Below are 14,869 nucleotides of genomic sequence, written 5' to 3'. Positions count from 1 at the left end.
CGAAGGCAGAGGATAGTAAAAACAAAAGACAACTGTTCCATTTGTCACCGGAAAGAATGACGCTCATAAAGATGCAATAAATACCTGCCACCCGGTACCATTCAATGGAGAATATTCCACAGCATTTAGTACACTGCCCGTTACAAAGAATTTGTCATTTATATTCACCATTATACATTCTTCAATGGCCCTCATAATTGACATTAAAGAAGGGCATGATCCTAGTGCCTTGTTTCTTAGGTGCAGCTATAAATAGTGAGCTATGTTATCACTGTAAAGGACACAAATTTTCTGGCAAACTCACCCTATAATCTATTCAAAGTTGTATACAATTGTCTCCTTACTTTTTGATTTCATTACTGTTGTACCCGGAAGCCTCGCTCCCGGAATTACTATTTCTGTTATTTCATCTTCATATCAAGGCTAAGTATTGCATATTTCCTCAATTCTTTTATTATTTCAGGATCGAATTAATTCACTTGTCTAGAAATCACGTATAAATTCTACTGTGTCGTTTTACGGGTAAACAAATGGAGGGAGTATTTCTTAAGTGGCATGTAAAGTCTACTGTGGACAAATAATGAACGGAGTATTCAAAAATCAACTGAAGAATCCCATTTAATTGATTGTATATAATGCTTTCTGTTCAATCTCAATATTTTGAATGGTTCCTCGGAATATAATTTAATAAATTTTTATTAATATTTATAGTGGTTTGTATTTTTCGTTATTTTAATATGAACAATTTATAGCTTGTAGTGCTTATCAAAATTTATAAATATCCACGTTCTAATATATAAAAATAAATCAACCTAACATAAATTAGCTCAACTGGCTTTCAATAAACAAATGTGTTCAACAAATTTGTCTTTCTTACTTAGAGGATATCCAATAAGCACCTGCGTAAGATCTCAGCCAAAACTTCTTCCGAGAACCATCGTTTTCATAACCCCAAAAAAGTCAACTAAGCTGAACGGCAGAAAAAAGGACTTCACTGCAATAAATAGAAAAATTCAAAGAATCTGCAAAATATACTATAAATATAAATTTCTGTCTGATATAAGCGCAAACGTAGACATGTTGTCCCTATGCCGCAACCGTTACTAAAGTCTACAAAAAACAAAAAATTGAAAACAGAAGGGCTAAAAACATTACTATAAAAGATTCTTAAATCATTAGAAAAGATAATTACATGTAACAATCAATAATAAGTGCAATAGATTATATATGAACAAGTAACAAGTTAAATACTTAAATTATACCGATTGTGTAATAATATTATAATAGATACTTTATTTCATTGTTTAGTTACCCTATTTGATTGAGGTATATATAGTTATTATATGTTGTTGTAAGTTATTTAATTTAGAATTTAAGTTTTATATATATATATATATATATATATATATATATATATTTCTTGATAACAAATATATTTGTTAAAATTAACAAACCTATATTACAGACTAAAATATATAAATATAATACAAAAATATTTATATTATTTGTTTATATAACTTAAATTCTTTTGAAATAACTTCACGCTGTCAATACAAATCATTTCGTTAACCTAACAACAAAACTACGAAAAGCAAAAGAAAAAAATTAATGAAAAATAAAAATAAAAACTCCCATAAGAAAACTGACACACAAGGAACTCTCCAGTCTCCACACACAAATTATATACAACTATATCTCACGTTCTTGTTTTCTTCCTTTCTTTCATAGTAAAGTAATAAAAGTACTTATAATTGTGTTGTCTCCCTGTCATGTGAAAAGACTCTCTGCTGTTATTCTTCTACTCCCATGTTTCTATCTGTATTCTCTGGGTTAACACATTTGAAATATATATCTCTTTGGCTTTTCCGGTTTGTGCAATTCTCTAAACTGTCGTGTATATATTATACCAAAGTGCACTACTACTATACGGACGTTAAGGTAAATGGTTTTCAGTTGAAATTGTAAAAATATTGCTATGAAAACGGTTTCTTAAGGACGCGCCATGGATCTTGAAACAGGGTTTTATCAGAATCGTGTAAAGGTGAGTCTTCTGTACAATTGTACATGTTAATGTTCAGTTCTGTTGTGATTTCCTGACAAAAAAGATGTTGATTTTGCAGAAAGAATCTTGGAGGACAATCTTGACATTGGCATATCAAAGTTTGGGAGTTGTTTATGGGGATTTGAGTACCTCCCCACTCTATGTATATACAAGTACTTTTGCTGAAGACATTCAACACACAGAGACTAATGACGAAGTCTATGGTGTTTTATCATTTATATTTTGGACATTCACTTTGATTCCTTTGTTAAAATATGTGTTCATTGTGCTCAAAGCTGATGATAACGGTGAAGGAGGTACATTTGCTCTTTATTCACTACTCTGTAGACATGTCAAAGTGAATTTATTGCCAAGTTCTCAGTTAGCAGATGAAGAATTATCAACCTACAAGAAGGATATTAGTACTAGTCCTTTGCAAACTACTTTTGGGGCAAAACTTAAATCAACTCTTGAGGGGTATAGAGTATTACAGAGATTTCTACTTGTATTATCTCTAATTGGAGCTTGTATGGTAATAGGGGATGGCATTCTTACACCTGCTATTTCTGGTATGCCACTGCTTTCTGGTTGGTTGAAACCTCAATTTGGTATTAGTTTCTGAAATATTGAATTCATTCTTTTGGTGACTTCCTTGCAGTTTTCTCCGCGATTTCTGGTGCGGAACTTTCTTTGGGAACGGATCATCACTTATGTAAGATTCTTAACCTTGGTCTATGTGATCATTTTTGCTATTTGCAGTTTTTTATCTGCTGAAGAAAAGTTGACAATAGTGACTGTGTTTTTCTGATCAGCTAACATATTCAATAGTTTGCCAATAGAGTTGTCATTGGGAAACTTGACAGACCTTTTATCATTCAATCTGTCACATTATATTTTGTAATAATAGTTCTGTTGATTACCATACAACTTTAAGTCAAATATTAGAAAGTAATAGTGGTACTACTTTTCTTTTTCTTTGGATTCAAGAGCGGAAAGCAGAATGCCTAAGTTAGAACATTGCACTCACACAGCCATGCTCATTGTTCTACATTAAGTTTCCATGCATAGACTTTGTTGGTTGAATGCTATGTTACAAAAAGCTCTAAGAGAGAAGCAATTTTGTCTTTACGATGGATGGAGAAGTGGCATTCGATTGATGTTCTGTAAATAAGGCTGCAGTCGAAGCGAATTGGAGAAAATTTATCCACACTTTTTCTTCTTTTGGTGGTTAGTAAGTCAATTTTGTATTAATTATACCAAAGGTTAAGGAAGGGCTATTATATGTTGACTGATCTTAAATGAGATCCATCAACCATAAAGAAGTGCCTTGTGGCTGAGAAACTAAAATTAAAAGTGTAGTCCTCAAATGGGTTGCTGGGGAGCTGTGTTATTGTACTGATAATAAGACTGGACTTTTGGACAAAATATTGACTCATTGCTAGCAGATGTTTAATCCCTCTAGAATCTCAGAGTTTGAACAATAGTGCAGGTTTACTTTGCTATAGTCTATTGATTGCATTCATAAATCTTGACTGTCCTTTGGACTCGCGGAATTTCATCATGTTAGATACATCTGTTTACTCGAAAAACGGATAGAGTTAGAATTTGTATGTAGTTCTAAGGATATGTGGTATACCTTAATACAAATATGAAGGATAAATAGAAATATCAAATATGGATTGCAAAGAATGCAAATTAAACAAGGTTGTAAAGAAGATGATTTTTAGGACTAAACAAGTTGAATCAATTTATGAAGCTTAAAAGAATAACTCTTTAGTATAGGAGAATATGATGCTTGAATTATAATGTAAGCCAAAAAAATTGGTCCTTACAGAAATAATAACCATCCTCTTTATAGTAGAGGGATCTTACTTTAAATATAATTAAAAATACATAGTGAGAGACCCATGATAAATCAGTTTTTCCATAATTCCTGCCAGGATTCTCTCCTCTAGTGGGATTGCAACGGCTCTTGTCTATGAGCTCGATATTGACTCGAGTTTTTGGTCTTGACTCGAGCTCTCGATTTTGACTTGAGCTCGATTCTGACTCGGATCCTTGAATTGATTCGGGGTCAGTGTTGGTCGGTCTCTGAATCATAAGCTCGATAACTTTACTTTGCATCATAGTTCGACTTGGATTCGAGCTTGATAATGATATCGAGCTCGACATTGATCGGTCCCTCGGGCTCGAAGCCTGTTTGTACTATCTTCGGAACCCATCTCGAAATCTTACTTCGATCCATTATGTTTTGACCTCGATCAATCGTACGAAGGCCGAAATCTATTTCGACCGTATACAGATAGTCCCCTCGTTTCTTGGGAAGGATGTGGTGAGAAACGATATGATTTTTCAACGGCTCGATCGGATTACATTGGGCTCGATCATGACGCACGTGATAGCTGTCCCGTCGATTTAGTCTTTCAAGGCATTTAATGCATGTCAGACGGTGGTCGGCCACCGCTGATACTGAACCGCCATTGCTTTAATCTATAAATAGCCCTTCCTTTTTATCATTTACCACTTTTACATCTTCAATCTTCCAAATTTCCCAAGTTCTTTTTCGTAATCTCTGAGTTTATTTGCAAATCTGTGATTCCTCTTTGCAAAATTCTTCTTCTAAACCACCAAATCTTTGTCACTTTCTTTAAATCCAAAATGGTGAAGACATCAAAAAACGTCCCCCAAAAAGAAAAAGCTTCTTCTTCCCAATCCGCCGCCGACAAAACACCGGTGGATCCACGGCCTGAGGAGTGTGTTCTGGCGGCGTGTTCTTACCTCCGATTTCAAACTCGATAAAGGTTCGCTGGTTCCTGGCCGATGTGAGCCCGTATCTAGATATATTTCTTCGATAACCCGGGAGCACATCGAGCGGATAAAAAAAGATTGTAACTGGGAGAACAAAGAAGTGGTAATGCCGTCTCCCGAAGAGGATATTACTACTCACGTGAGAGGGTTTTTAAGCGTGTATACTTACCCTTTCACGTTAGGTCCCCTCGACCCTGTTATCATAGATTTTTATCGTAAATACCTAATAACCCTAGGCCAGATACATCTTTCCTTTTGGCGGATCGTTATTTGGATCCGATATTTTGTGAGTAAAATCGAGGGATACCTTTCACCCTCGATCATCTTGTCTGATTATACCGTCCTCGCCTTTTTCGAGGAGGGTTAATAAAACTCCAACGTCGAGCTACCAAGGCTCAGTTCTCGAGTATAGACGAGGATAAGGATCGAGGCTGGATGGGCAGGTTCGTTCGAGTAAGGACTTCGGACCTGATTCCTATCGAAAAGATGCCTTTTCCCGAGGAGTGGAACATGAAGCGTAAGTGTAATTCTGTTGTTATCTCCTACTATTTTGTCCTTTCATTTCCTTTCTCACCAATATTCCCCTTTTGTGATGCAGCTGTTCCCTGGATGCCCGGCGCAGTACCCGATCTCAAGAACTGGGTACGTGATCTGGTTTCGACCTCCTCATACGCCGAGCGCTCATGGCGCGACTTGTCAAAGGGCTGATGGGAGGCCAAAAATCACGGTAAGCATCTTTCTCGTATCTTTTGGTAATTCAAATAAGATGCTTTTCACACATTTTAATAAATATTTCCGTATGTAGGTGTAGGCAAAGATGCGGTTTTGAGGCCCTCATCCGTCGAGGAAGAGGCTTCGGCCTCTGTCCCAAAGTCGGTGAAAGATAATAAGAGGAAAAGAGCCCCCGTCCTCGAAAGATAATAAGAGGAAAAGAGCCCCCGTCCTCGAAGATCAAAAACCGAAGAAGAGGATGGCTCGTAAGCCGAACAAGAATATCATTCCTTTGACCGTAGAATCAGTTTTGCATCTGAGGGATGAAGAAGAAAAAGAGAACGATGGGTCTGCGCTGGTGGCCCGAACGAAGAAGACCACCGACGTTCCACAGGCAGCTGGATCGATGGTGGTTCATAAGGCTCCGCCTCGAACTGAGGATATATTAGAGAAAGATTCGGGCAGAGTCCCCGAGTTGTTGGAGATCGAAGATGCTTCCCATCGAAGCCAACGGATGGGGGATATGTATGAAGGGGCTCTTCCCGAATCTTTTCGAACCGAAGAGAATGCCCCAGGTGATTCACTTGGGGCAGTAGCAATCGAAGACTCGCCCACCTTCCCTGCTTTTTCCTCAAGGGCGATTCGGGAAGCCCAAGCTTTGGGGGCCCTCGAATTAGATAGGCCTCATGATGGAGAGGATCCTTTTCGTGACCTGTTTATCGGTGTCGAGGACACTACCGGTACAAGTGACGCATCGGATCTTTTTCACGGAGTGCAGCAGGCTTTGAATTAGGTAAGCCTTAAATTATATGGTGTTTCCTTTAAGTTTGCTTTTCTTTTCTAACTTCGTTTCTTCTTTCTTTGCAGGCCGCGACAGTTCATCGAGAATCATGTTCTCGGTCCCAAACCGAGCTGCGTCGATACGAGGCCGAGCTTCAACGGGTTACGGAGGAGAGGAACTCCCTAAAACTCCTCTTAGGCCAAAGGGGAGAGGAAATAAAAGACCTCCGAGCTGAGTTGGCCAAGGCTCACCAAGATCAGATCGATATGTCCGAGCAGGTAATAATACTTTTAAAAGCTTATGGGCTCGATACCGGAACGATGGCTAATTTTTCGATCTCACAGCTGTAACAGAAAATTGAGATGATCGGAAAACTCCGTGAATAAGTCGATGTGATAAAAGCGGAGTCTTTGAAGTGGAAAGAAGGAATGGATCGCTTTGTTGCAGAGAAAGAAACTGCTCGAGCCCAATTGTCATCGGCCGAAAACCAACTTCAAAAAATGAAGGAGAAACGCTTGGTCCAAGCAAGAAGAATAGTGGAGCTCGAGGCTCGGTTGGCCTCTAAATTTGCCAAGGCCGAATCTGACACCGAAAAGGCAAAGGTCGATGCGGATGCACTCGTGGCCGTCTATCGGGCAGATGCTGAAGCTGCCCAGGTCCAAGCAAGAGAGGCCACCGATACTCGAGCACATTGGGTCGCTGAACTTGCTAAGTGCCAATCTCGGAGGGAGACCCTCGAGGAGATCCATGCTCGAGGTTTCGACCTCGCTGAAGAGATTAAAAGGGCCAAAGAACTCGAAGCCGATGCTGAAGACTTGGTTTTCGATGACGATGATGATGATAATGATGATGATGATGGGAGTAAGAGCGGGTTCGAAAATGGGGGGAGCGCGATAGAGAAGAGACCGCTCCTAGGGATAACCAGGAAGCTTAGTCCTTAATTTTTATGTTGTAATCAATCATGTAAACAATCTTGTATATATAAAAATATCCCTTTTTGCCGATTTGCTTCTGTTCTGTTTCCTGTCTTGTGAAGATTTTATTCACGCCTTATGAATATTTTCACAAGGATTTAGGTAACTTGATCAAATTTGGACTTCGTAGCCTTTATAACCGAGTGAGCGCTTACTCAAACTTGAAATAAGGTAGCTCATAGGCTTAGTAGTCGAGTTGAGTGATTGTTTGAACATAGGCTTACTCAAACTTGAAGTGATGTAGCCCTTAGGCTTATTAGTTGAGTGATTGATTCGAACTCGAAATAATATAGCCCGTAGGCGTAATGATCGAGTGAGCGCTTGCTTGATCTCGAAATAAAAATAGCCCATAAGCTTAGTAGTCGAGTGAATGATTCAAACTCGAAGTAATGTAGCCCGTAGGCGTAATGGTCGAGTGAGTGCTTGCTCGAACTCGAAATAAATGTTGCCCGTAGGCTTAGTAGTTGAGTGAATGATTTGAACTCGAAGTAATGTAGCCCGTAGGCGTAATGGTCGAGTGAGTTCTTACTCGAACTCGAAATAAAAGTAGCCCGTAGGCTTAGTAGTCGAGTGAATGATTCGAACTCGAAGTAATGTAGCCCGTAGGCGTAATGGTCGAGTGAGTGCTTGCTCGAACACAAAATAAAAGTAGCCCGTAGGCTTAGTAGTCGAGTGAATGATTCGAACTCGAAGTAATGTAGCCCGTAGGCATAATGGTCGTATAAAATAACCACTGTTATCCTTAGCCCTACTGTGGGCGCCAAACTGTTTACCCGAAAAACGGATAGAGTTGTATTTGTATGTAGTTCTAAGGATATGTGGTATAGCTTAATACAAATCGTAAGGATAAATAGAAATATCAAATCTGGATTACAAAGAATGCAAAGTAAACAAGGTTGTAAAGAAGATGATTTTTAGGACTAAACAAGTTGAATCAATTTATGAAGCTTAAAAGAATAACTCTTTGGTATAGGAGAATATGATGCTTGAATTACAATGTAAGCCAAAAAACTTGGTCCTTACAGAAATAATAACCATCCCCTTTATAGTAGAGGGATCTTACTTTAGATATAATTAAAAATACATAGTGGGAGGCCCATGATAAATCAGTTTTTCCATAAATCCTGCCAGGATTCTCTCCTCTAGTGGGATTGCAACGACTCTTGTCTATGAGCTCGATATTGACTCGAGTTTTCGGTCTTGACTCGAGCTCTCGATCTTGACTTGAGCTCGATTCTGACTCGGATCCTTGAATTGATTCGGGGTCAGTGTTGGTCGGTCTCTGAATCATAAGCTCGATAACTTTACTTTGCATCATAGTTCGACTTGGATTCGAGCTTGATAATGATATCGAGCTCGACATTGATCGGTCCCTCGGGCTCGAAGCTTGTTTGTACCATCTTCGGAACCCACCTCGAAGTCTTACTTCAATCCATTATGTTTTGACCTCGATCAATCGTACGAAGGCCGAAATCTATTTCGACCGTATACAACATCTCTGAAGAATATAAAGGGAATCATAAAGGAATAAATCTGTGCTTGCAAGCACTTTGTTTATCGTTGTGGTAGTTATGGTTGATATGGGATGATCTCCTTGATGAGAGTTATGTTAATTGTGAGATGGAATAGATCATCAAGTTAATAACGAATTAGCGTGATATATCATGTAGAGTTCCAAGATTCTAAGAAATTTTAGAGAATGTGGTCATTCTTTTCTCCTTTTGTTCTTTCTTCTTTCTTTCATTGCTAGTTGATTGTATTTCCTATCACATACAGGATTTAGAATAAAATGTAACTCTTAATACCTATGCCCAAAATGACATGCTATCCGATCTCCTGAAATATGAAAATTTTGCAGATATAGAAGTTCCAGTTGCATGTATCGTACTGATAGCCTTGTTTGCCCTTCAGCATTATGGCACCCACAGGGTTGGCTTTTTGTTTGCACCTGTTGTCGTCACTTGGCTTCTGTGTATCAGTGCTATTGGTATATATAATATAATACACTGGAATCCGACAGTGTATCGAGCATTGTCTCCATTTTACGTGTACAAGTTCCTGAAGAAAACTCGAAAAGATGGCTGGATGTCCCTGGGAGGAATCCTTCTTTGCATAACAGGCAAGTATATAGCTGTGTCTTCCCAAAAGAAAATAGATATCTACCACTTCTCTCAGTATCGTGATCACCAAATACGACATTTCATTCTTTCAGGTTCAGAAGCAATGTTTGCTGACCTTGGGCACTTCTCACAGTTGTCAATAAAGGTATGTGTTCATCCATCCTGATAGGCTTCCTGTATATCCTTAAGACTTTATGTATCTTGTCAACTCTCACATATGATGATCTTCAGAGAAGAAAAATTTTTCATTTACTAAATAGGGGTTTCAAATCCACAATTCGTTATCTGGATGAAGAGTATAAGGGAGTGAGAGGCAGCAAAATATACATCAGAGTAACTGATAGATCAGTACTGTTAAAAGACAAAAGGCATGAATCATTAAATAGGATGAGTTTCCTATATGATTTTAATTCCCGTGTTTAATACAATCTCTTTTCCTAATTGAAAGCGTGGAAGAGATTTCTCTTCAGGAAGAAAACATTTCTGATTGGTCTCCAATGCAACCTCATACATGTAAGTCTTTGACAAGTCAATCTTGCCTGATTGTTGGGGCTTAATCTTGATATCTTATTCAAATGTCTAAAGTAGTTACAGCAATCAAATGATCAGGAACTGTTATAATCAATCAAATGGTTAGCAGCGATCTCAGGCGATTACTTTATTGGAAAGCACGTAGTACCCCCACAAAAGAGAAGCTTTGAGCAGCCTTTGTTCTCAATCGCTGAATTTATCTATTTAATTTCCTTAAGGATTAATGCTAGTTCTGCTGAAATGTTTACAACTACTTCCCATATTATCAGTTGACAATTGTTTGTTTATTGTCTTGGGATAATCTTGCTTTGATTTTTTCCCCAATAATTATAGATGTACATAATCACTTGTATCACCAGATATGTGTTTAGAATCTGATGAGAATATCGATAAGGGAAAAATATCGAACTAGAGACATGAATGAATGCAGTTTGAAGATAGATTTTTGAAATACTGTATTCTGAATGTTCTCCTCTTTGTTGTTGAAAAAGAGAACGCCAAAACCTAGTCCCTTGCTTAAATTGTGCTGACTCATACACTTTGTATCACCGTGAGATTGTACCATTGTATATGAGACCAGTTCCATTTTGCAGATGGCTTTTACCTTCATGGTTTATCCATCATTGGTTCTTGCATATATGGGGCAAGCTGCTTATCTATCACGGCATCATGTTATGGAGAATGACTATCAGATTGGTTTCTATGTTTCTGTACCACGTACGTATCTTAAGGAGTTGATTTTACTAGGACAAGATAATGTAGGCAAATTCTGCTGATAATTGACATCTCCGACTATTGTTTCAGAGAAACTAAGATGGCCTGTTCTGGTGATTGCTGTGCTGGCTGCAATAGTGGCAAGCCAAGCTGCTATAACAGGAACCTTTTCAATTATTAAGCAGTGCTCCGCATTGGGATGCTTCCCAAGAGTCAAAATAATGCATACATCGTCAAAAATACACGGCCAAATCTACATCCCAGAGATTAACTGGACCTTAATGATATTATGCTTGGCTGTTACTGTTGGTTTTAGAGACACCAAAAGGCTGGGCAATGCTGCAGGTATGGATTCTATCATACTCAAAAAACACAGGACGAATTTAGGCATACTCAAAAAGTTAAGGAAGAATTTTGTTATAAGGATGGTTGAACTTCATTACTGTCTCTGATCCCTAACTTTCCTTGTTTGCATCAGGTTTGGCAGTCATAACTGTCATGTTAGTCTCCACTTGCTTGATGTCATTGGTAATTGTTTTGTGTTGGCACCAAAATGTCCTCCTTGCAATTTGCTTTGGGATCTTCTTTGGGACAATTGAGGCTTTATATTTCTCTGCTTCGTTGATGAAATTTTTTGAAGGAGCATGGGTGCCTATTGCCATTTCTTTCATTTTCATGATGGTGATGTGCATTTGGCACTATGGCTCACTGAAAAAGTACGAATTTGATGTTCAAAATAAGGTCTCTATTGACTGGCTACTCAGTGCAGGTCCCACCCTAGGCATTGTAAGGATCCGTGGCATTGGCCTGATATACACTGAGCTGGTTTCCGGAATCCCAGCAATCTTCTCACACTTTGTTACTAATTTTCCAGCTTTTCACCAGGTGCTAGTTTTCATTTGTGTCAAATCTGTCCCAGTTCCTCGTGTTAGACATGAGGAACGGTTCCTTGTCGGACACATTGGCCCAAGAGATCACCACATCTATAGATGCATCGTTAGGTATGGTTATCGTGATGCTCACAAGGATGATCTCCAGTTTGAGAATGATCTTGTATGTAGCATAGCCGAGTTTATAAGAACAGGAAAAACAGGTTTGAATGGTAATGCTGCTGAAGAGTTATCCAAGGATTTGGAGGACATGACTGTTCTTGGAACCCCTTCGACTCATATATCTGGAGTTCAACTTCGTGAGGACAATGAAGTGAGTTCTGAATCAGTTGGATCATCGAAACTTAGAGAAATGCACACTACACTAATAACCAAGCCTAAGAAAAGAGTGAGTTTTTTCATACCAGAAACTCCAAAAATTGATGGAGGTGCAAGAGAGGAGTTGCGTGAACTGATGGAAGCTAGGGAATCAGGCATAGCTTACATATTGGGGCATTCCTACGTCCGAACCAAACATGGATCTAGCTTATTTAAGAAAATGGTTATAAATTTTGGATATGACATTTTGACAAAGATCAGTAGGCCACCAGCCTATGCATTGACTGTACCTCATGCTTCTACTTTAGAAGTAGGAATGGTCTATCATGTATGATCTTGGGTGTATAAGAGAAACTAGTAATAATACCTGTACATGTGTGTTGTTTTTGTAAGAATACAAGAAACGCGTTAACCTTTATCATGTTTGAGAATGTAAAATATAAACCATAAATATAATCCTACCTTGTTGACTGATGCTATTTTGCAAAGGTAAGACTAGGATAAGTTTTTTGAATTATATGACGAGTTATGTACATGTAACAGTGATATCTCTAGCATTAAATATGGCCTTATTTACGAATTACGAGTGGATCTAGCACACTAGAGAGCCTTGTACAATGCCCCTAAGGTTGAGCCGGAGCAGACTACACATTAGTAGTTGGGTTTATGCCGTGACAAAGTACGACCCTCGGATACTCTAGGGGTGGGCGTCGGTCGGTTCGGTCGGTTATTATGAAAGTACGGTTCGGTTTATCGGTTTTTGGTTTTGTAATATTAATAACCAAATCAAATCAAAGTATTTACGGTTTGGTGCGGTTTTTTCAAGGTTCGGTACGGTTATTTCCGGTTTAGTTTCTCGGTTATTAACGGTTCAAGATTTTTATATCCGATGTAGACTACGGATCTTTAATTGTAGCAAATTCTTTCACTGTTTCTAGTTGGCAGTCCGGCACTCTCGAAACACCAGTTATATCTTGGATTTACTTTCCGTGTAAACTTCCGGTTCTGATAGTTTGTTTGCATACTTTACAAGAGAAGGAAGAGAGTGAAAATACCAATTCATTAGCTTGCTTACTGCTACTGGTACCAAAACAACTGCTACTAGTAAAAGATAATTAAGTCAAAACTAGCTTAGTAGCTTTCCGCAAGTAGAAAAGCATGTGCATTTGCATATCCATTCCAGCAAATGCAACTTCCCAACTCAAAGAAACCAAATTCATCAAATAACAAAAACTGAAACTCGCAGTTCAGCAAACACAGTTCAGAAAATTCAAACAAGAAGATAAGCAAACACACTTCAGCAAACAAAGTTTAGCTAAAACTCGCAGCTACCAAAGTCCAAAACAAGTCTAGAAATACCATCACCAAACAACAAAACAATGGCAAACTAGTCACAAGCCACAAGCCACAAGCCACAAAGTAAGTCTAGAAAAGGATACTTAAAGTCTTAAATACGAATCGCTGGATGAGGCATGAGACACTTCTTAATATGCTTCACTAAGCCAAAAGTGCCATAATACTTCGGACGATAATTATAAACTCGACCACAATGAAGGTACTTTGCTTTGCGGGCTTCTTCATTTACTTCAACTAGCTCAAAATGTTCCCAAATAGGCGATCTAGCTTTAGGACCACGAGGCATAGTTGAACCTACAAAAAAAAAAAAAAAAGATCACAAGTTAATAAAATATTTTTAATTTTAAATAACAAAAGGATATCATAAAACAAGCAAATCTTTAAATTTACCACTTGTTCAAACTATGCATCAACAATGCTAGTATCTCTTTCAACAATGCAAGTTTCTCTTCCGCTCTTTGCCATGTCTAAATATAATTTGATAAAGTGTGTCATTTAAACTTACAAAGTAAACTAATTTTCACTAAAACACTCATAAAACACAAAATCTTACCAAGTTCAATTTGCTCAAGAGACTCCAAATCTTCTTCAACATTAATAGGAGTACCCTCACATCTAAACCAATCTTGAATACAAACAAGACTTTGCACCAACCGATGAGTCAATGAACTCCTAAATGAATCAAGAATGCGGCCACCGGTGCTAAATTCACATTCCGATGCAACACTTGAAATTGGAATGTATAATACATCACGAGCTAGCCATCACGATGCAACACTTGAAATGCGGCTACCTCACTTACTCTACTTTCAACTTCTGCCATCTATAGAAAATCAAATGAAAATAGAATTAAAAATGCAAACTAGTAAACAATTTTAAGTCAAAATGTTCTAGCTGTGCCCTGTTTGTGCCACATAGGGACTTATATGTATCAACGTAGAAAAGATAAAAAAATACACGCAAAGTTAAGGTCGGAATTCCTATAACAAATATTTTTTTAATAAGGTAAAATAATTTAATTGATGATGGGGAGGGAACTCAACTCCTGTATAAAAGTGGTACACCAAAAGATACAAGATCTACACCAAAATCGAATGAGCGGCGAGGGAAAACTGAAAAGGAACTCAGAAGAAGGAGATAACCACTAACCTGAGGAAGAATGATGAGCGACGAGCTGAGGAAGAAGGCGTCACAGGCTCACAGCAGTCAGGCGTCGGTACTCGGCAGCATTGCAGCAGTCGCACAGAGGAGAAACCCTAATTTCTAATTTCTAAGGAAGGGAATTAGGGTTAGGGAAGACTGGAAAGTGGGAAGTAACGTAAGTCTTAGTCTTTAGGCTAATATGCTTAGGTACATATGGGTTTGGGTAAATTGGGTGGGCTTCAGATGGGTATTGGGCTTCAGATGGGTAACGTAAGTTTTGGACTCTCAAGAACCCATATGTTCAAACCTATTTTTCTCAACTCATACCCAAAATTTTGATTTTTCGATTTAACCGAAAACCGAAATACTAAAATCGTAAATCGCACCGAATACCAAAATTTAATAATTTTAAAATCGCAAACCCACCGAATAACCGATTAAACCGAAATTCACGGTTCGGGCGGTATTATGCCTACCCCTAG

At 38.3% G+C, this 14,869-nt stretch overlaps 1 protein-coding gene and 1 long non-coding RNA gene across 2 annotated transcripts; one reads left to right on the top strand and one right to left on the bottom strand.

The window, feature by feature from the left end:
* The first annotated feature begins 1,684 nt into the window (after window positions 1-1,684).
* On the top strand, window positions 1,685-12,362 carry LOC107803760 (potassium transporter 6-like). The gene is made up of 8 exons (XM_016627528.2): window positions 1,685-2,041; window positions 2,121-2,610; window positions 2,700-2,753; window positions 9,174-9,434; window positions 9,528-9,580; window positions 10,560-10,683; window positions 10,771-11,025; window positions 11,159-12,362. The coding sequence occupies exons 1-8, from the start codon at window positions 2,003-2,005 to the stop codon at window positions 12,220-12,222; spliced, it is 2,340 nt and encodes a 779-aa protein (XP_016483014.2). The 5' UTR covers window positions 1,685-2,002; the 3' UTR covers window positions 12,223-12,362.
* Window positions 12,363-13,089: 727 nt separating this feature from the next.
* Window positions 13,090-14,567, bottom strand: LOC107803762 (uncharacterized). The gene is made up of 4 exons (XR_012697406.1): window positions 14,394-14,567; window positions 13,798-14,067; window positions 13,635-13,711; window positions 13,090-13,538 (listed from the first exon to the last, which is right to left on the bottom strand). It is a non-coding gene; the product is annotated as an uncharacterized LOC107803762 (long non-coding RNA).
* Window positions 14,568-14,869: the final 302 nt, after the last annotated feature.

Source organism: Nicotiana tabacum, chromosome 12 (genome assembly GCF_000715075.1).
Source record: "Nicotiana tabacum cultivar K326 chromosome 12, ASM71507v2, whole genome shotgun sequence".
Classification (NCBI taxonomy): domain Eukaryota; kingdom Viridiplantae; phylum Streptophyta; class Magnoliopsida; order Solanales; family Solanaceae; genus Nicotiana; species Nicotiana tabacum.
This window is presented reverse-complemented; position numbering and strand designations above follow the sequence as displayed.

Coding starts and splice junctions, on each gene's coding strand:
- LOC107803760 (XM_016627528.2), top strand. CDS start 2,003: ATGGATCTTGAAACAGGGTTTTATCAGAATCGTGTAAAG. Junction 9,435..9,527: donor AATCCTTCTTTGCATAACAG/GCAAGTATATAG, acceptor TCATTCTTTCAG/GTTCAGAAGCAATGTTTGCT. Junction 10,684..10,770: donor TTTCTATGTTTCTGTACCAC/GTACGTATCTTA, acceptor CTATTGTTTCAG/AGAAACTAAGATGGCCTGTT.